This window comes from Sinocyclocheilus anshuiensis, unplaced genomic scaffold, assembly GCF_001515605.1.
Source record: "Sinocyclocheilus anshuiensis isolate Anshui unplaced genomic scaffold, SAMN03320099.WGS_v1.1 scaffold1662, whole genome shotgun sequence".
NCBI lineage: Eukaryota > Metazoa > Chordata > Actinopteri > Cypriniformes > Cyprinidae > Sinocyclocheilus > Sinocyclocheilus anshuiensis.
Window position 1 is genome coordinate 706,369 of NW_015545835.1, and position 21,049 is coordinate 727,417.

Here is a 21,049-nt window from a genome sequence, read left to right on the forward strand (position 1 = left end):
GCGGAGAGTGGAAGCTAAAGCGGGCTTTGCTGGACATGGAGGCACCAGCGCGATCACTTGCATTTTATTTTTAATAACAGCGGAAACTTAAAAATATGCCGTGATTTTTGCTCATAAAGGTAAGAGTATGCCTCATTCGGAACTGCAAAGGGTCTACTTGTATTTCTGTGCACTCACAATATCAACAAAACCTTGTGCTTTTGTAAAATATGGAAAACAAACAGGATGCGCTTTCTGTCGTCTTGGTCTTGCGCAGGAGCGCTTCACCGACATGATAAATATATCTATAGAATGCTTTAAATGACTAATTTAAAACGAAATAATTCAAATCGAAAACAAAAACTCTTTCATTATGTAATCCGTAAAGATGCATTTCTCTCTATAGGCACGTCCAATGAGGAGATGGCGAGTCAACATTGACTCAGAAAACAGTTTATTAACAAATAATTCAAATATCCCCTCACTATTTTTGACTTTTTTTGTTTGTTTTTTATTTTATTATAATTTTTTTGTTTGTTTGCTTGTTTTTTGGGCTGATGTGCCAAAATTGTGTTTGCATTCAGTAGCCTATAAGGCAGCATTTTTGTGCCATGTTTAAAAAAATTTGTTGAGATAGTGAATTGGTGGGTTTTTGTTAAATGTGAGCCAAAATTATCACAATTAAAAGAACCAAAGACTTAAACTACTTCAGTCTGTGTGCATTGAATTTATTTAATACACGAGTTTCACAATTTGAGTTGAATTACTGAAATAAATGAACTTTTCCACGACATTCTAATTTATTGAGATACACCTGTACTGCTCTTATACTTACTATTTCTCCAGAGAGACTGATCTTATCATTTTTAGTTCTTCTGCTCTGAACTGAAAGACTCTATACACACACACACTCATTCCTTTTTTTGCTTGAGATTCTTCAGTGTTGTTTGTCTATGTTATCACTATGGGGTTGTAAATACACTTGGGATTACTGTTTAACTTTTGTCTTGTTGTTGTTCTCCCTATAAATGCTCCTACAGGACAGACGTTCCTTCTATTTGGTGTATCATCCTTATATATTAAGTGGAGGGTTATAATCTTATAATGACATGATAGCTAGCAGATTGAAGAACATATCAGCTGGTGGCATCTAGAAAATGCATTTTCATGTCAAAATACATTCTCTTAACCCAGTTTATTGTTCATTGACTACTATGTGCCACTCATGGGTTTATCTCTGCCAAAAGTGTAAACATAGGTCAATCTCTTTCCAACTATATCTATAACCTAGAGCGAGAGTTTGGGGCATGGCCACTGTGGCAGGCTGAGTTTGGGGTGTGGACACTGTGGCAGGCTGAGTTTGGGGCGTGGCTACTGTAGCAGGCTGAGCTTGGGGCGTGGTCAATGTGGCATGCTGAGTTTAGGGCATGGTCAATATAGCAGGCTGGGTTTGGGGTGTGGTCAATGTAGCAGGCTGGGTTTAGGGCGTGGTCAATGTAGCAGGCTGGGTTTAGGGCGTGGTCAACGTAGCAGGCTGGGTTTAGGGCGTGGTCAATGTAGCAGGCTGGGTTTAGGGCGTGGTCAATGTATCAGGCTGGGTTTAGGGCGTGGTCAATGTAACAGGTTGAGTTTGGGGCGTGGTCAATGTAGCAGGCTGAGTTTAGGGCGTGGTCAATGTAGCAGGCTGAGTTTGGGGCGTGGCAACTGTAGCAGGCTGAGTTTGGGGCGTGGCTACTGTAGCAGGCTGAGTTTGGAGCGTTGTCAATAGGTGCGTTCGACTTGAAGCACGGCTACAGACGGCAGTCAACGAGAGTAGCCGCTTGCAGTCGGGGGCGGAGTTGAAAACGGAGCCGTCAAGCTGGACATTTCTGCTCCCGTTAGTGACGCTCGCGCGGTGTTTGCATACTCTTATCACAGATGAAGTGAATTAAATGCAATATTTGTCAAATACACAGACGTTTCAGAAACGTTTTCATGAGCAACAGAAACACTTTTTATATACTGCTTAATACAGCGCCATCTGTTCAAGAATAAAGTTCAACGTAAATATATACTATTTAAATACTAATAAAGTGGGGGTATATATGCTTCCATGATAAACGTGACTCAATATAACATTGCGACTACAGTAAAAAAGCTTTTACTGTTCTAAAAACACAGATTTATGAGCAGTATTGGATTTGGAGATGTTAGAAACACACGTCATTGTTGTCATGTGGTGAATTTGGCCAATCGTGAAACAGCTGTGTCGTCATCAGCCCTCCTGCAGTCGCTCTGAAAAAGCTGCGCCAGCTGAATCAGCCGGTTGCTCTGGAAACGCTCTCGCGGTACTTTGATGCCACACGTGACAGTGACGTGGCGTCGGCGCCGGTTCAAGTTGGACTAAATTTCTAACCGGCATGCACTGCTTCAAGTCAGCCGCCGATCGGTCTGCGCAGTGCTGCATGAAGTCGAACGCACCTAATGTAACAGGCTGAGTTTGGGGCGTCGTCAATGTAACAGGCTGAGTTTGGGCGTGGCTACTGTAGCAGGCTGAGTTTGGGGCTTGGTCACTGTAACAGATTGAGTTTGGGGAGTGGCTACAATAGCAGGCTGAGTTTGGGGCGTTGTCAATGTTACAGGCTGAGTTTGGGTCGTGGATACTGTAGCAGGCTGAGTTTGGGGCGTGGCTACTGTAGCAGGCTCAGTTTGGGGCGTGGCTACTGTAGCAGGCTGAGGTTGGGGCATGGTCACTGTGGCAGGCTGAGTTTAGGGTGTGGTTACATAAAATGTTCCCCTCATACTGTCTGGTCTTCACTCACTCTCTCAGTGGTCCTTTTTTTTACATTAAAACTTTTTGGCTGCCACGGTACCTGTGGCACTGTAATTTTTCCCACGACTGCAATTTCAAAATAGCCCAATTGTGCAGGAATACTGCAACCCTAGCAACACTGAATATTCGCATAATGCCTGCCCAAAGGCGTACACAAAGAAGGTGTGGCTTCAAGGAATTGTATTGTTGTTGCCATGTTGTGGAGATGCTGTGAGTTTCGATGTGAAACAAAACCCCTTTGTTTGGTCTTCTGAAAACAGATGATAAAATGAGGAATCAGTGGTTAAGATTTATTTCTAATACTGTTCCTGAGCAGAACAAACCCAAAGGTTTGGTTGTATACAGCATGTTTTATGGTTATACATTGTATCTGAAAGGTAAGAGAGTTACAAAATAAAAACTTGGAAATGTATAAAGGTTTTGCTCAAGTTGCTTACAAAGTTGATCTGCTTGATCATTGTCAGAATCTGACTCGGGCTCGACACGATACAGTAAAACCCATTTTTATCTATTTGTGTTTACAATTGCTGTAAAATCTTGGAACCTGAAACTCAGAATTATGGTAAGTGGTGTTACATTTCTCTTTGTCCAAGCATTCAAATAATGCATCTCATAATCTTTTACTGCAGTTATATCTGATCAAATGCACATTATTATTCTTTAGTTTGGGTTAAACAAATCAATTTTGCTTGGTTGGAACAGCAGCTATGCTAATTATGTCTCTATTTGTTTCTCTGTTTCTGAATAGTGTTCATCGTCTGTTTTATTACGTCTTAAATTGATTTTTCCGTACTGCTGGTTCGTCTGGTCAGAGGAGAACTGGCCCCCCGACTGAGCCTGGTTTCTCCCAAGGTTTTTTCTCCATTCTGTCACCGATGGAGTTTTGGTTCCTTGCCGCTGTCGCCTCTGGCTTGCTTAGTTGGGGACACTTCATTTCCAGCGATACCGTTGACTTGATTGCAAAGATACTATTTAAACTGAGCTGGATGTTGACATCACTGAATTCAATGATGAACTGTCTTTAACTGAAAAATTTGTGTTTACTATTGTCATTTTGCATTATTGACACTATTTTCCTAATTAATGCTGTTCAGTTGCTTTGACACAATCTGTATTGTTAAAAGCGCTATATAAATAAAGGTGACATTTCTGACGCATGCTTGAGGTGTTTGGCCAATCACAACACATTGGGTCATCTGGCCAATCCGAGCACTCAGGTTCAGGTGTGTTTGATAAGGGTTGGAGCTAAACTCTGCAGGACAGCAGTCCTCCAGGACTGAAATGGCCCAGTCCTGCGCTAGAGCATCAAAAGTTACATTGTGCACCTTTAACCATGAATCTATGCATATTAGCACACTGGTATTTTAAAATGTTACCGAATAATTGTAAGGGCGTAATGAGTGTAAGTGGCATTTGCAAAAGTTGTTTGAAAGAATGCTTTATTTTTGTAATTCCGCTAGTAGCACAGAAACTGTGTAATTTACCTTTTTAAGAATCTGACATAAAGAGAATGGTAAAGGCCTAAGTATTGAATAACTGTTTGATATATTCTATACAACTTAATGATAGTTTTTAGTAGAAGTTCAGAGCAACATGGAAACAGAATGTAAAGAAAGATGATTAAGTTTAGTGTTCTTTGTCATTTTTCAGCATTAAAGCCTGTCCTAATTCATTACCCACCTGCAAGCATGTGCAGTGAGTGCGGAAATATCACTGTCATGATTATTTAAATAATGTTATTTAATTCTTTTCTACTAGCTCCTCTACAGTCCTAGCAGTGAAGTATGCTTGATAGTGGTCTGCTGCATCTTCTAGTATAGCACTCAGATCCAGCCAGCAAGATCAGACTTGCATTCAGCACTGACTTTAGAGAAGCAGGCACTGAACCAGCAAGATGAATGTGTGCAAATAAATTGTCATCAGCGGGTACAATTAATTCTTACCACATTCCCTGCCAGATTCAGCAGTTTGTTGGATAAATGGAAAGTAATGATGTCACAATGTGTAAAAACACTGTTTGATAAAAGACACTGGGAATACAGGTTTACACAACATTCCAGTGACCCGGATGATTTAGACTCTTTCAAGATTTTTATATTTCCAGACTGCTTCATCACATGGATTCTACACGAGAAGCTCATGCAAATCCCACTTTTATGTGGCTGCTGATCCTTTATAAATACAACTATTTAACCACATGAGTATACGGTCAATCCGTGTCAAATCAAATCAAATTTCAGAACTTCCCCAGCTCAAATTTTTTTTTCCTGATAAAAAGAAAAACATGTATAGTGATGAAAGCCAAACTATTAAATGCCATGGATGAATATTTACTGGGTAATCCACGATTTTGTTGAGGGGGGTCAAAATTACAATTTTCACCTGAGATTCAGAGCCAAATTACAGGGGGTAAAAAATGACTGCAGCATCATGCTACTTTTGCCACGAAATTGGTAGGTCTTAGTAAAATCTGTTGATTTTAGCAATATTTTTTTTGCAGTATATGCCAATGGTGACAGGTAAAAAAATGGAAAAAAGCACTTTTCAAGGTTTTTATTTTTTTCCTCTCTCCAAAGTTTGCATCGCTGTAACTCAAGTATTAAAGATATCATAATGCCCTATTAGATTTTGGGTCTTAACAAACTTGGTCAAAAACCAAATGTGGGTCACTTTGCATACAGATTTTTTTTTTCTTTAAAAGAGGAACGTCTTAAGAACAAATAATGTTGAAGCTAGGAATGTATCTAGTTTCCCCTCTATTAAAACAATTGCATAGCTCATACCTGTCCGAGTTCCATAAATATTATTTTTCCAAAGTTTGCATGCCTGTAACTCGAGAAGTATTAAAGATTTTGGTTCTTAACAAACTTTTCTTTTGGAATATTCATATAAAGGCCCTATATAGTTCAGTCCCAGAGATATGGGGATCTCAATGCGGCTTCATGTCAAAATTGTTGAAAATTACCCATTTTCAGTGGTCAAAAACCAAATGTTGGTCACTTGGTATACAGAGGATACTTACTTTATTTAAAGGATAATGTCTGAGGAATAAATTGTTGAAACTAGAGCTGTAACTTGTTTCCCTCTAGCAAAACAACTGCAAAGAACATAGTGCCAAAAAATACACTAAAATGGTCAAGTTGAGGCACATTAACTTGCTCTCAGTAGTCTGTTCATAAGATTCTATATTTGAACCAATTTCAGGAATATTTGGAAAAGGGGATTTTGTTCATTTTAGGAGCTTTTGAAGCTACCGAGAGTTGAAATATTCAGTATTGTATCTGGATTAAGTATTAGAATTTCTTTTTCTTTTTTTATTGTTATGACATTTAAAGTAAAGTCAAAGGTCAAGGGGCATATTTGGCAGAATCACTGATACCTCAGACTTTGAAACATTTAAGGTCTCTCACATTTGAAATCAACACTGGTAATTCTGAACCCTGAGTAAATGGAATCATGGGTAATCTTATTTTATGTTTCACATTGCTCAGACTTTACCTGGAGTTAACAATTAATGCTGGTTATTCATAATCTGATTGGTCACATTTGCATACTTGCAGTGTCAGCAGTCATGACTAGATAAGCCCAAATTCACATTTGCTTTTCAACCATTGAAAATGGGTAAGGTTCAACATTTTGGACATGGAGCCGCATTGAGATCCACATATCTCTGGGATTGAACCATGTAGGGCCTTGAAAATGAAGGTTCCAAAAGAAAAGTTTATTAAGAATTTAAAATGATATTGATATATCTTTAATATTTCTTGAGTTACTGGCACGCATACTTTGGAAAACGAATACTTATGACACTTAGACAGGTATGTTCTATGCAATTGTTTTGATAGAAGGAAACAAGATGCAGTACATTATTAGTTTCAATATTATTTGTTCTTCAGAAATTCCTCTTAAAAATAAAAAAGTATTATCTGTATGCAAAGTGACTCAGATTAGATTTTTGACCACTAAAAATGTGTACAATTTAATTTACTCCTGGAGCCATATTGAGATCCATATATCTCTGGAACTCAACCACATAGAGCTTTAAAAATGAAGATATCAGGCCTGCAAACTTTGGAGAAAAAAATTGAAAAGTGCTTTTTCCCCATTTTTGAACGGTCACCGTTTAAATTGCTTTAAAATAAAATAATTACTGGACCCCTATATATTTTGTGAAGATACTTCATAATATGCATTTCACCTACCAGTGCCTTTTACACTCTCCCCATTACACAGGCATGACAATTGAGAAAATCAAGCAGAATTGTATATTTTATACATTTATTTATACATTTGTTTGTGTCTTGTCAACCAGCATTTAAAATTTCATAATATCTCCTCCGTTATCGGATCCAGTTTCTATCAACTTCGTCTACTATCTAAAATCAGAGACTTTCTCACTCCCAAAACTCTAGAAATGGCTGTTCATGCGTTTGTTACATCTCGGCTAGATTACTGCAATTCCTTATATTGCGGTATATCTAAATCTCAAAGTGCGCCTTCAGCTAGTCCAAAACGCTGCGGCCAAATTTCTTCTGAAGTGTCGCAAACATGAACACATCACTCCTATTCTCAGATCTCTACACTGGTTGCTGGTTCATCAAAGAATAGATTTCATAATTCTACTCTTTGTTTATAAATCTTTGCATAACCTAGCTCCTGTCTACCTCTCTGAACTCCTTCATTTATACACTCCATCTAGAAGCCTAAGATCTTGTGACCAGGCTTTGTTGGTAGTTCCACATGTTAGACTTAAGCGTAGAGGGGAGCGTGCATTTGCGGTGGCAGGGCCACGGCTTTGGAATACCCTGCCTTTAGAAATTAGAATGGTGGCAGGGCCACGACTTTGGAATACCCTGCCTTTAGAAATTAGAATGAACCTATTTGTTTTCCTTAGTGTACTGTTATTCTGTCATTTTTTTAATGGGTTGTTGTTATTTTTATCTGGTTTGCTTTCTGTGTATGTTTTTATTATTTTCTCTTCTGTAAAGCGCTTTGGTCAGCCTAGTGGCTGTTGTAAATGTGCTATACAAATAAAATGAACTTGAACTTGAACAGTGCCTTTTACACTCTCCCCATCACACAGGCATAACAATTAAGAAAATCAAGCAGAATTATACATTTTATACATTTATTTATACATTGTTTTATATTTATTTCTAGTTGTTATTGAAAAGGTGAAGCAAAGTTTCATTACTTTTGATTCAATCTTTTTTTTTTTTTTCTTTTGGTTACCTCTTCTCTGCCTGTGTGGATTCCCTCTATATCTGTGTATCACGAGTTCAGTTACTGTGGTACAAACAATGTTTACTAGGCCACTGGGTCACAAACATCAGATTAAAGCAGCCCAAATGCTCTTGTAACACTTCCATACGATTGTGTAACCAGCTCTATCTGCATCAGAAAAATGTCAAAAAACATTTCAACGGCCAAAACACTTTGAAACACTTATTTGTTGAAATCAGCACTTTGATTTTATAATGGTAGTGACTCAAGTAACATCTTCAAAACACAGAGATCATTCACCAAAATGATGAGAACCATCAAAGACCCTTTTTAGATCCGTCTGGACCTCCTTGAGTTACACAACACCTCCATGTTCAAAATAAACTGCACAATATATTTAACTAGAATTTCCTGTCGTGTTTTTAATCTGTAGTTTGTTTCCGTTGCATTATCTGTTCAGAAGGTTAGTTTAAAAACGACCCTTAGTGCATTGAGGATTTGTTTGTTACATACCTGTTAAGGACTCATTTAGCAATAACATGGCAGGCCGCTGGGTAAAGATGTCCATTTTTCTATTTTCCTCCTCTTCTTTTTGTCTTTATTACCATTTATCCACTGGACAGCTACACCTGAACTGCCACCAGAGCAAGAGCTCACGAGCCAGATAGACTTCCCAGCTGAACCTCGTTCACTGACTGTCTGTTTGCTTTGCTTCTTGCATCCAGCATGTGTCTTTGAGCACATCAGCTGTGGGTGTATATGATCTACATTTGTGTGCTCTCATTGGCTCTTCTGAATGATGTTTTCGCAAATCAGGAAACAGAAGCTGAGCTGCCTTATGTAATACCACATGCTGAGGCCAGGGCCCATTCGGGTGGGTTCATGATGGCCCTCTGCACTGTCCCCTGCTCCGCCTCTTTTCTGTCAGTGTGCCGTCAAACATGTCAAAACACTTTGTTGACAGCAGCTTATTTTAACAGCATGTCTTTTGCTGAGAAGTTTCTCTTTAGCATCTTGAATTTTATTCCACTTATTCCAAGGAACAGAACCACACAAAACAGCCAAGATTTTGACCCAGTGCTCTGTGAGCCCTGTTTTCTGTCAGGAGGCCCCGTATTGAGTTACATGCCCTACTTGCATATGGAGTAGGTACATGGTTGATGTTGCTCCATTCACACAGGACATGGCTTGTCCAATCGAGTGCATTGAAATCCTGTGCTGCTGTACTCAAGTCTGTGATCGGCCAAGCAAAAGGCATTTTCACATAAGAATGACATTTACATTGAATAGAGCTGTTGTGTGATTGACTGTACAAATAAACAAGAAATCGGAGCTATCTTTTTACAGATTGCCATGTGAAAATAGAAGCACATGGATTGCTGCAATTCGCAGAAACAACTGGAATCCAGGCACTCAAATGTGGATTTGCACTTGCCATCTCATGTCATGTATGTTGAATTTTGGGGTAAAATCATACCCTAGGTTATATATTGTATTGACTATTCATCAGTTAAATATCTTGCATCTTATATTCAACTGTAAAGTTTTTGTCAGCATTTAGTGTTCTACAAAGGGGGCTGTTTTAGCCAAAACAAACCCAGTTTTCCTGGTAAGTGGTTACTTGACAAAGCTAGTTTAGATAGATAGATGAGTAATTAAATAGACTGACAGTAACAGCTGACAATTATCTAGATAACTTTACAATTTTGACAAAATATATTGAAACAACTGAAAAACATTGGTGTCCTCATCTCTTTAATTTTGCCAAAATATTTTATCTTGATGTATGTATGACAAGGAATCAAGTCAAGTCAAGTCACCTTTATTTATAAAGCGCTTTATACAATACTGGTTGTGTCAAAGCAGCTTTACAGTGTCGAAAATAGTTTGTCAATGCAAGAGGACAATAACAAAGAGTCATTTTTCAGCTAAAGTCAGTTCATTGATGATTCAGTGATGTCATCATCCAGTTCAGCTCTCGTCCAATAGTATCTGTGCAATCAGTCAAGGGTCTCCAACTAAACAAGCCAAAGGCAACAGTGGCAAGAAACCAAAACTCCATCGGTGACAGAAATGGAGAAAAAACCTTGGGAGAAACCAGGCTCAGTCGGGGGGGCCAGTTCTCTTCTGGCCAGACGAAACCAGCATGACATGGTTTAATTCCAGGCTGCAGCACAAGATTCAGCACCAGAGGACTCGTCTGAATCTTGTGGTCTTGTGCCGATGGTCGTTGAGGTCTTCGCAGGGGATCTGTCTCTGGGGCGCATCTAGTTGTCCTGGTCTCCGCTGGCATTCAGGGCTGTAGAGGTCGTCACTAGGTGCTGATCCACCATCTGATCTGGATACGAACTGGATCCGTATGACTACAGAATAAGAGAGAAACAGACTAATATTAGCATAGATGCCATTCTTCTAATGATGTAGCAAGTTCATCGGGTGTTATGGAAAGTGTTCCCGGTTCCGGTTGTCCTAATAAATGCAGCCTAACAATCCTTTAACGAATTTGAATATTAGAAATGTGTTAGTGTATTATGTGTATGCCAGGTTAAAGAGATGGGTCTTTAATCTAGATTTAAACTGACAGAGTGTGTCTGCCTCCCGAACAATGTTAGGTAGGTTATTCCAGAGTTTGGGCGCTAAATAGGAAAAGGATCTGCCGCCCGCAGTTGATTTTGATATTCTAGGTATTATCAAATGGCCAGAGTTTTGAGAACGCAGCAGACGTGGAGGACTATAATGCAATATGAGCTTGCTCAAGTATTGTGGAGCTAAACCATTCAGGGCTTTATAAGTAATAAGCAAGATTTTAAAATCTATACAATGTTTAATAGATAGCCAGTGCAGTGTTGACAGAACCGGGCATTTTGGACCAGCTGGAGTTTGTTTATTAAGCGTGCAGAGCAACCACCCAATAAAGCATTACAATAATCTAACCTTGATTGCAATTCAAGACCATTTGAATGTCTTCCAGTGTCATCTGCTTAGTTATTTTAGCTGTGCAAAAACAGTTCATTATGCTATTATAAACATGAGTTTGTAGTGCGAATAGTTTAACTGTTTAATGGACTTTGTTATTTGTTATGTACCTCTAGCAGCTGTCTCACTCATTCACAGAAAATAGCTTACTTTCACATTGAAAAGTATGTTTTTTTTTCTTTCTAAGAAAACTGAATTTAAAACCAGAATACAGTAGCTCATATAATGAAAAAAAAAAAATAGCTAAAAAAAAAAAGGGTTACCAGTGGCTGTGTTCAGGGTTAGGTTAGGTTATATATATATATATATATATATATATATATAAAAACAGTAAATCATTCCTAAAAATTCCTATGCTGGATGGCTAGAGTAGACTGTGGTGTTTGAAAGAGCTCCTGTATTAAAGAGGAAAGCTTTCTTCTTTAACTATGACCTAATTCTGTGAGCAATGTTGACCTAGAAATGTCAGTGATTCATATCTTACCATTATTAGCATCTTCTATTTAGCCAGTGCACATTTACAAATTGTACATTTTGTCATACGTTTTATTTACAATTTTGTGTGTGTATGACTTTTTATAACCTTTTGGTTTCAAGTATGCTCTCATTCTCTGTGTGACGCTGAAAGGTAATAGGATGCAATGGCAGCTGGTGGGTTTTAAAATAGAGGAGGAACGCTAAATTGTACTGGTCTGGTGCTCTCCTATCATGGATTTCTGATTGTTTGCTTTTGCTTAACTGCTGTAATTTTTTTTTTTACACAAGAAAGTACAGCAGAGTTTCTGACTTGAGTAATATTTGATGGTGAAATTAATTAATATGGAATTGTCCTTCTTCCATTTTCCACCTCAAAATCTTGTGTAGGCTGTGACTGACGAGCTGCCACTGATAGGATTTAACTCACAAAATAATGTCCAGGTCATATTTCACCCCAAAATCAAAAAGAAATTAATCAAGATAGAGTCCTTAAATGAAGAGCAAGAACAAGATCTTGGGCAAAGCATGGTGTCAACAAGACAGACTCGCTGTAGCATGATGGTTAGGTGTAGGTAGTCACACACAAAACAAGGAGCTGAAATATAAACCAGAGTTACCCAAGTGCTTCAGGAGGAACTAACAAACCTTTTCAATGCTTACCTTATGCATAACATTTAACATTTTTTATTAAATTAATGTATTTATTTATTTTCTTTTATGTTTGGATGGGATGTCCTCTCGTGGCCAATTGAGGACAAACACTAACAATCTATGAGGCCATTGTAGAGCAATGGTTTTAAATCTCAAACTCTATATTGAATTATATTATATTAACTATAATCTGCAATGCTGCACTTACACTCTAAAGTGCATTTGTGATATGCTTGGTGAACAAAATGAGTTATTGCGCTCGGTAGACGTATAGTGCTGTGCCAGTCAACACCATCATGGTGCTGAAAGCTCCCTGGGATTCATTCGGTTCCCACCATTCACGTTAACTGACGTGCAAGGTTACAAATCTGATGCTTTATACTGAGAGAAAAAAAAACCCTCCTGTGAGCCATTACTGTTTCTCCTCAAGAGTTCATAAGACCGCGGTAAACCACAATGACTGTGCTGAAGGAGGAAGACTAAAAGGTTTCTGGGTGGATTGCCAGCAGTAATACACCCCATGCAAAGCTTAATAGGACATGTGAGATCTTCTGCTCTAGTTTTCTAGCAGTTTCTCTTTATGGTATTTATCTCATGTCACCACAAGCGAGAGCTGGAAGTAAATGTTGCGCATATATAAATACATATATGGGTTAGATACATTAGAGGCGTGTATGTGCGCGTCCTGTAGTTGCTGAATCGGTGTCCCCTCCCACCCGAGCTCGAGCGCACTGAATGCGCAGGAGAGAGAGAGTGATGATGGCGGAGGAAGATCGGCGCTGAGCGGATCTTTATATAATTGCGTCCACTGAGTTTATTGTAATTACAAAACATAATGGGCCTCCTCGCTAGATCCAACCATGGGTAACGAGGCGAGCCTGGAGGGCGGTGAAGGGGCCACTATGGGGGGGATGTCGGTTTCAGCACCGCCGAACCGTGGACAGCTCCTGAAGCCCGTCAATGGCGCAGCGGCCGGCGCTGGAGCATCCCTCGAACCCATGGCGGGGATGAGTAGGTAAGACTAAGAGTCGTTTTTCTGCCAGCGTATTCTACAGCATACGCTGAAAGGCCATAGTGTCTGCGTGTTTGCATGCGTTTCCTCCTCGAATAAGATCTACGATTTGACAGCGAGAAGCCGAGTGATTGATTGTGAGCGGAACGGAGGATGCTCAGCATCGCTTTGTGATGCTGTGATGCTTGTTTCTAGGCTACGATCTCTGATCACGAACATAAGTGTGCCGTTCACTGCGGAGGGGAATTAAAGACGGGGTTTCTGATGTGCTGCCGTCGTCAGATCAGAGAGATCGACACACCTGAGCCTCAAGATGACAAACTGAGAGAGAGAGAGAGAGAGAGAGAGAGATAATCGTGTGAATGAGAATTGTGCTCAAATGCGTTTGAATATTTTCTCCACCAAGAATTACAAACACAGCGTCACATTTGATGTTGGTTGTTCGTGAAATGATCAGTCATCGCTCCTTATGAGATTTGCCATGTATGCTATATAAGTCTGCTGAATATATAGCGAAGAATTACGCAGCCATCTATCATCACTTATACACCTGAATGACTAAAAACTCACGATTTCATTTCTTAAGATTCTTTTCGTTACTGTTGGCTGCTGAAGTGTATCTGTGCATGAGTCGATTTCTCTGAGAACCCTCATTCAGATTTTACGGACAGCGAATATCGCTTCTTTCTACAAATGGCTGTCGGTACGTGATGGAGGGTAAGAGTAGCTACAACTGTAAGTGCTTTCACATGAAGAACTGATAGCACTGCAAAACACGCACAGCAGCTCATTCATCCGTTCATCAGCAGCTCGACGGAGGAGTGACTCATTTACATCCGAGGCTATATCTGTTCTCTGGTGTAAGATGCTAAGAATAGGATGGATATTTCAGACACAGTCATCACTCACTACCACAGCACATCTGTGTTTTTATTCCGTCGAGGATGGCGTGGAGGAGTGTTGATTTTCCTTTGCACTCCAGCGATCCCTTAAAAACACACGCACAAACACCGCGCCTGCTTCATTCATTCCGGTCGCAGATTTGATGGTGATGGCCCATGAAACTAGTTCAAACGCTTTCATTTATGCGAAATTGTAATGTAATCTTTTGTAAACTGTATTTGTATTGTATTGCAATTATGAAAGTTATTCTTGCAGCATAGGCTATGCCTGTAAGCAGCAATTAAAAAATCAGTCCATTGGGCATTTTAATTCCATTTTTACGTACGTTATTATAAGACATTTATTTATAATGTAATACAGTTGCTTTTAACATTCGATAAATGCGGTCACCAAATTAATATGGTATTGTCAGGGATGATTACAATGGCACATATGAAGTTTCATGTCAATATACCAGTGGGTTGCAGAGATACAGGCCTTGCTGTTGTCTTTCCATCAAATTTGCAAATAAAGTTTCAGATCTATTATAGCCAAAATGGTCCGATGATGATCTGAGTCAAATTTGCTGGAGATCCAGTGAACACTGTAGAATGTACACTGGCTGTGTCAAATTCGCTACCATACACATAGTGCACTATTTGAAGAGAAGACATTTTGTAGTTCTGTCCGAAACCATAGCTAACACTATAGTGCACTCATTCGGCCCCATAATGCACCACAATGCTGAGTGTACAACCGATGTGCACTAGAGAATGCCTAGAATGCAATGTGTGGGTTGTGGAAAATTAAATTCCTGTGTCCACAGCTGAATCACACAGGTGTAAGTTCCCCTTTAATGTATTAGAAAATTAATTAATTACAGTTTGTACAAGCTATTTTCCATGTCAGATTTCAATACAGATCATTTCGTTACTCCCGGAGTTTGGCACTGCAAGCACAACCACACTGTCAGTCTTTTTATTTTATTAATAAACAGCAAACATAAACTATGCAAAAGTGGCACCCCTTCCAGCACACTCCATGTCCAAATTCACTCCCTCTTTTTCATATAATGTTTTAAGTGGACAAATAGTGGGGTGATTTTTGATACGGGAACTGACAATGAAATTCAAAATGGCGGACAGGCATTGGCAAAGGTTTGGAGGGGATTTGAAGATCTCATCAGCCCTGAAAATAATGGATTATGGAGATACCGACAAAGCTTGCAATGGAATAAAATAAAACAAAACGGACTTTATCAAGAACCATTTCTTACGCAAATACGGAGAAGTGTGACACTAGTGCCACTCAAACACTGCTCAACTTCATTTTATTCAAAATTTTAATATGTAAAACAGGCAAATTTTTCCTGAATAAAATGGAAAGAAATTCCCATTTAATTAACTGTCAAAGAGTAGCCTAAGTGCAGTATGTTAGCTACTGACAGATTCATCTGAATGTCATGCAGTAATACTGTAATGCATATGTGTGCGGTCCTTTCAGTGCAACTTATAATATTTAAGGCTGTATATGAGCCTGTGTTTAAAAGGCTTTTTACATGGTACATGCTGTGTATAAATACCTTTCGAGACACATGAGAATCGGTTTGGAGTGTGGAAATGCAAGCAGTTGCCATGGTAACAAACATTGTGGTCTGCATGTGCTAGCGAGTGAAAACATCCTGCATCTGAGGCATTTACTGTATAAATATTGCATCAGAGTGTCTATTCACACTAAGTGCAAATAGCCCACCTTGTTGGCAGAGGCTAATTACTGTACACTAACTCTGCCCACCATTGCCTGGTATTATGGAGAGTGAAAACGGCTGAATTAGATTTTGATGCGACCAACATAACATAACCTTTTCTGGATCCCATTCTTCTCCCTATTGCCATTGCATGCCAGTTTGTGTGTGTGTGTGTATATATATATATATATATATAGAGTGAAGAAAATTGGAAATAAAGAGTCTAACAATTATTTTATAGATGTGTAATTAAAATCTCATTGGTCAGATGGACTGGCATATCGACTGCAACATATGAAGCTCATTTTGTCACCACGCTCAAAACCATAGCTCCCTTTCTGCACCTTTGAGGATCTGTTGCTATTTGTGTAATTAATGTTGAATGCTATAATAGCTTCTGCTATATTGTATGCTGGGTTAAATGACAAGTATTTTAAGGTTTGTGAGCAGTTTGTTTTTTATTGTGATTTTACAGCTGTTACACTCTATTATTCTGTTATTCGGAGCATAGCTGAACTTAATTCACGTCACAGGACACAGCATAGTCCCTGTTGTATTATAACCACATAAAATAGAAATATAATTTGATCGGTAGTGAATAAAGGCATCTCTGATTGGTCAATGACATGCTGAGGCTGCAAAAATATACAAGGGCTGTCCGGAAAGTATCCACCCATGTAATATGAAAAATACAAGATGAGAGATACGATACGACGGAAACGGCCGCAGCTATGGACAACCGCTGATTGGCAGCTTCATCGCGACAATGCGCCCACCCATGCATCACGTCTCGTGCAGAGTTTATTGGCGACTTTTGGCCTTTTCCCAAAACTAAATTCACCTTTGAAAGGGAAGGGATTTCAGACCGTCAGTGAGATTCAGGAAAATACAACAAGGCAGCCGATGGCGATTCCAACAAAGGATTTTGCAGAATGTTTTGAACAGTGGAAGAGACACTGGGAGGTCCCAAGGTGCGAGGCACCATTTTCCTATGTACAATGTTTCTTGTATCTTCTTGTCTCTATTTTTCATATTACATGGCTGGATACTTTCCAGACAGACCTCGTAGACTCATTTTGTCTTTCGCGGTGGGCGCCTTTAGCAGTCATGCATGATAAATCGGCATGAATCTCATGAACGAGCTTGGCAAGCAGCACAATTGCACGTACCGTGTAAAACAGTGATTTCCAATCCTCAGGGCTCACCGCTCTGCACATTTTGTACATTGCTCTTATCGGACACACTCAGTTCAGTTAATAGAGCTTTCTCCTAATGAACTGATGATCTAAATAAGACACAAAATGGTGACTCCCCAGGACCAGGAGCGGAAATCCAGTGGTGTAAAATGCCCCTAATACCTTCAGTTCACTCTCAACATTGCTTGATGTATAAGCTTACTGTACTATGAGTGTTGGATTAAATAATAAGTTATTCTATCAAATAATTAGGCTGGAAGGCTGTATATCATGTATGCCATGTAATATTCATAACCACTGATAGCAGAACATCATTGTGTCCCAAAAACCCTCAGCATCATTCACATGCATTCAAACATGGCATACCAAGATTTGGGTCTTGATCAGAGCAGGTCTTCTAAAAAGGAAACTTGGATCTGTGTTATAGTGCATAGCCTACAGTAAGGGTTTAGCACATAGACAGCAGACTCCATTTTTATGCGTGCATGATCGTTTACCACATTTTTTCCTGTTCCTATAAACTCAGTTAAGTTACCTAAGTTAGGTTTCAACACCCAGCATACAGCTTTGCTACACTCTACAAGATCCATAAGAACAGACTTACCTTAGAGTTGCTGTTTGAGAAACTACAAATGATGGTGTTCTACAGATACTGGAGACTGTAGTCTCACTAAGTGTCTGTGGCAGAGGTGGCAGCTCAAGCTGTGTGAAAGGAAAGCCAAGCATAATAAGCGGCTGGTGTTTGGGCAAGGCTAGTGGCTGGACCCACCAGACATTTACATTTAGTCATTTAGCATACGCTTTTATCCGAAAGCAACTCACAAATCAGGACCATCACAAGCGATTTAACAGTAAACAATTTCAAGTTTTAAAAGTAGGCTAAAGTAGACAAGCTAGAGAAGAAGTGAACTGCTCTTCCATGAATATTTTCATCTAATGTACTCGATGTTTCTTGAACAATACAACTGAAGGCACAGCTTTCTAAAGCTCTGCTGCATTTTATTTCTAACTGAATTGTGGCTGGACAATAACATCCTTACTCAGGAGCTCAGCTAGACAGACTGCCTACTTTTGGCAGAGACAGAAATTGATTACAGTGTATCAACCAAAGGGTCTGTAAGCAAAGACTGTTGCATATTCATCAATGATGTTTAATCTCACTCCCTACCAAGGGAATTCTGTTTGCGTCCCTCTGAAGCTGTCAGCTAGTTTCCCACCCTTAGGTTACAGAATTTGCCCTGTTAGCTAACGCTGCATTCTATTTACCCCGTAAGTCATATTTCAGAGCTGGGAATTACGCCACAACCGACTTGACCGTGTTTCAGTACACAAGTTGGAAAAGCAAGATGGACACAGCCATTGATATCAATCGATAAAAGCACATAAAAAAGTAGTATTTTGCACCAATAAGGCCAACAGTTCATCTCCACAAATAGAAGTTGTATAGTATTGTGTGCCACTGAGTTTAAGAAAACAAACAGAAATGCTAATAAACAATATATTACTACTGTTTCACTTCTGTTGATGCACTGAGCAGCCATATTGGATTCTGAATTCATGGTACAGTTCATCCGAGTTGAGAGTTCCGAGACTTCTGAGTTCCGAGACTTGTAATTTCTGACTTCTGAATACAAATGGAATGCATCATTAGATCCTCCCCTGAATGAGCTGTACATGGCCTTCTATGTTTATATACTCACTCGAGCAGCTAATGGAAACAAAAGAATGTCTCATTTGTAAACAATCAAAATGTTCTGTTGTTGGCTGTAAGAATGAATATAAGAAGGTTAATTTACTCCTGGCAGTTATATTTGAAGGGAATATGGCGGAAAAAGAAAATAGGCAAATACTTATGTTATGCTAACCATTTTACATCAGACTTTGGCCTGAAGCGCCAGAAGTTTGGCCTGAGCGCCATTTAAAAGACAATGACTGTGTAGTCACTAATGCAGTGATGTCTATATATACACACATCAGCTCACACATGTGTGTTATTGCATTGTACAATTAAGTAATTCAGGGAAAAAAAATGTGAAATACCAGTGTTTTTTCATTAAAGTGTTTGATGAAAATTTCTGTACAATTTTTTCCCCCTTTTTTATTTTTTAATTTAATTGTAATTTTATGTTGTTTTTTTCATTTGGTAGTCATCACTGCCTGTCATTTGACGTTTTTTTATTTGTAACTTATCTTAACAATTCATCTTTTGTAAAACATTTAATGAAAATTTCCGTAAAAGATTTTTGCATATTTAAATTAGGATATTTTACTTTAATTTGATGTTTTTTGTCATTTGACCGGTTTCTTATTTTTTACATTTTTTTTTACAGTGATACATAAAATGGTCAGAAAACCTATTTGTGTAGAATATATGTACATAAATATATTTTGAAATATTTTAACAAATATTTTTTTGGTCATTTTTTGTATATTTTTAAATAAATGTAAAAAAAATATATATTTGAAAATATATATATTTTTGCTGTATTGGCATCCCTTAAAAATTTTAGAAAATAAGGTCAATTTTGATTGCCAACTTTATTGTGGGATGGCTGTTGCAACAGTGCTGATAGAGGACTTTTTTTTAATCCAGCAAATAAAGTATATTCAATACAAAGTTCTGTCAAGAAACTCTAGATGGAGCAGACCAGTAGTTCCTTAACTCAATCTGATAGCAATCATATCATTATCTACATAGCACAGTTGATTGGTTTCTGTTGCATCAGCAGCCATTGACCTTGCTGCTCAACGTTTAAATACTTGGCATTGTTTGTTGCTAGCCGTCTGCAGCACGCTTTCAGAAACCCTCCACCTTCCCCAGCTCCACCTGTATAGATCTGCTACAGGGGTAATTCAAGTATGATATGTGTGCAGCAGCAGCGTTTTACATGTTCACAGCAGAATGTCTGTGAATGTATCTGTGAAGTCTCTGTACTTGCTCTACAGCAGCAGCAGCAGCGTAGCAGATCTATTCCGCCAATACCAAATACATTGACATTGCCATATCCATTTCCATGCCAATTTCTCAGAGAGCCATCATGAGAGAACCTAATGTTCCCCCTACATTTTATAGGAAAAATAAATTATAGCAATGCGCTAATATGGACTGAATGTGTATTCCTGCATTACTCCTCTAACCTATTAGCCTATTAAATCGTGTGCCTTTGTTTTTATCTATAATTTTGAACTTGATCTTGCAGCCTTTTAACTGTGGACAAAAAAGTTAAATGATAACAAAAAACAGCTAGACATGACCAAACAGACAAGAAAGATTAAAGCTAGGTGGAATCCCTAGTGCGAAGCCCCATCTGTGCTTTTTTTCTGTTCACATGCATGGAAAGCAATGAAAAGCAGCCAATCACAGAGTGAAATGTAATTTGTGTATAAGATTAGAGGCATTCATGTTATTATGTGCCTTACTTTGAAGCTGATAATGATGACTCAAAAATGCACTCCTGTGGTCGTTTTCAGTTACAAAATTAGATTGAGCAAGTAATTAGTAGAGGAAGATGAATGTTAACGTGAGTTGGTGCTGCTATAGTGAGCTGTCCCCTTTGTTGGTCAAAACAAGCACCACATTGTTGAGGTGGAACCTATAGCTCCATTGCTCTGTCTTTCTCAACTCATTAGGTGTTATTTCACTTTGTGGACAGTTTGAATGGACAGTAAACAACAAGGAAACTTCCAAGATCAGGCTCCCCAAAATGGGAAAGGCATTCTATTTTTTTTTTTTACATATAGCAATAACTAATCCATTATGTGAGTCATATACTTATATTCATAACCTTATAAAAGTTCTCACAAAAAAAAACAAAAAAAACCTGTGCTTTCAGATGCAGTAAAAATAAAGAAGTGCCTCTGAAAAGTGTCCGAAATTATAGGTGCATTCCTACAAGCGAGGGCCAAGCGATTAGTCAACAGAAGAGACAGACGGCTGCACGTGAGTGTTTTGCGTAATACTTGTTTATAGATCTGCTGTTTGAATTATTACTTTCTGCTAGGAAGGAATATTTCGTTTTCTGCCTATTTCTACGTTATATTTTTGTTTGCGTTTGTATTTTTGATTGCACTTTCTGGTAATTATAATAATTGCC

General features: G+C 38.7%; 1 protein-coding gene across 4 annotated transcripts in view; it reads left to right on the forward strand.

The window, feature by feature from the left end:
• Window positions 1-12,870: 12,870 nt before the first annotated feature.
• bsna (bassoon presynaptic cytomatrix protein a) overlaps window positions 12,871-21,049 on the forward strand; it is a 91,475-nt gene continuing 83,296 nt past the window's right edge. For all 4 annotated transcript variants that reach the window (XM_016499428.1, XM_016499429.1, XM_016499430.1 and 1 more), the window contains exon 1: window positions 12,871-13,133. In XM_016499428.1, coding sequence (XP_016354914.1) covers window positions 12,979-13,133 — 155 coding nt within the window. In that variant the 5' untranslated portion in view covers window positions 12,871-12,978. The remainder of the gene's footprint in view (window positions 13,134-21,049) is intronic.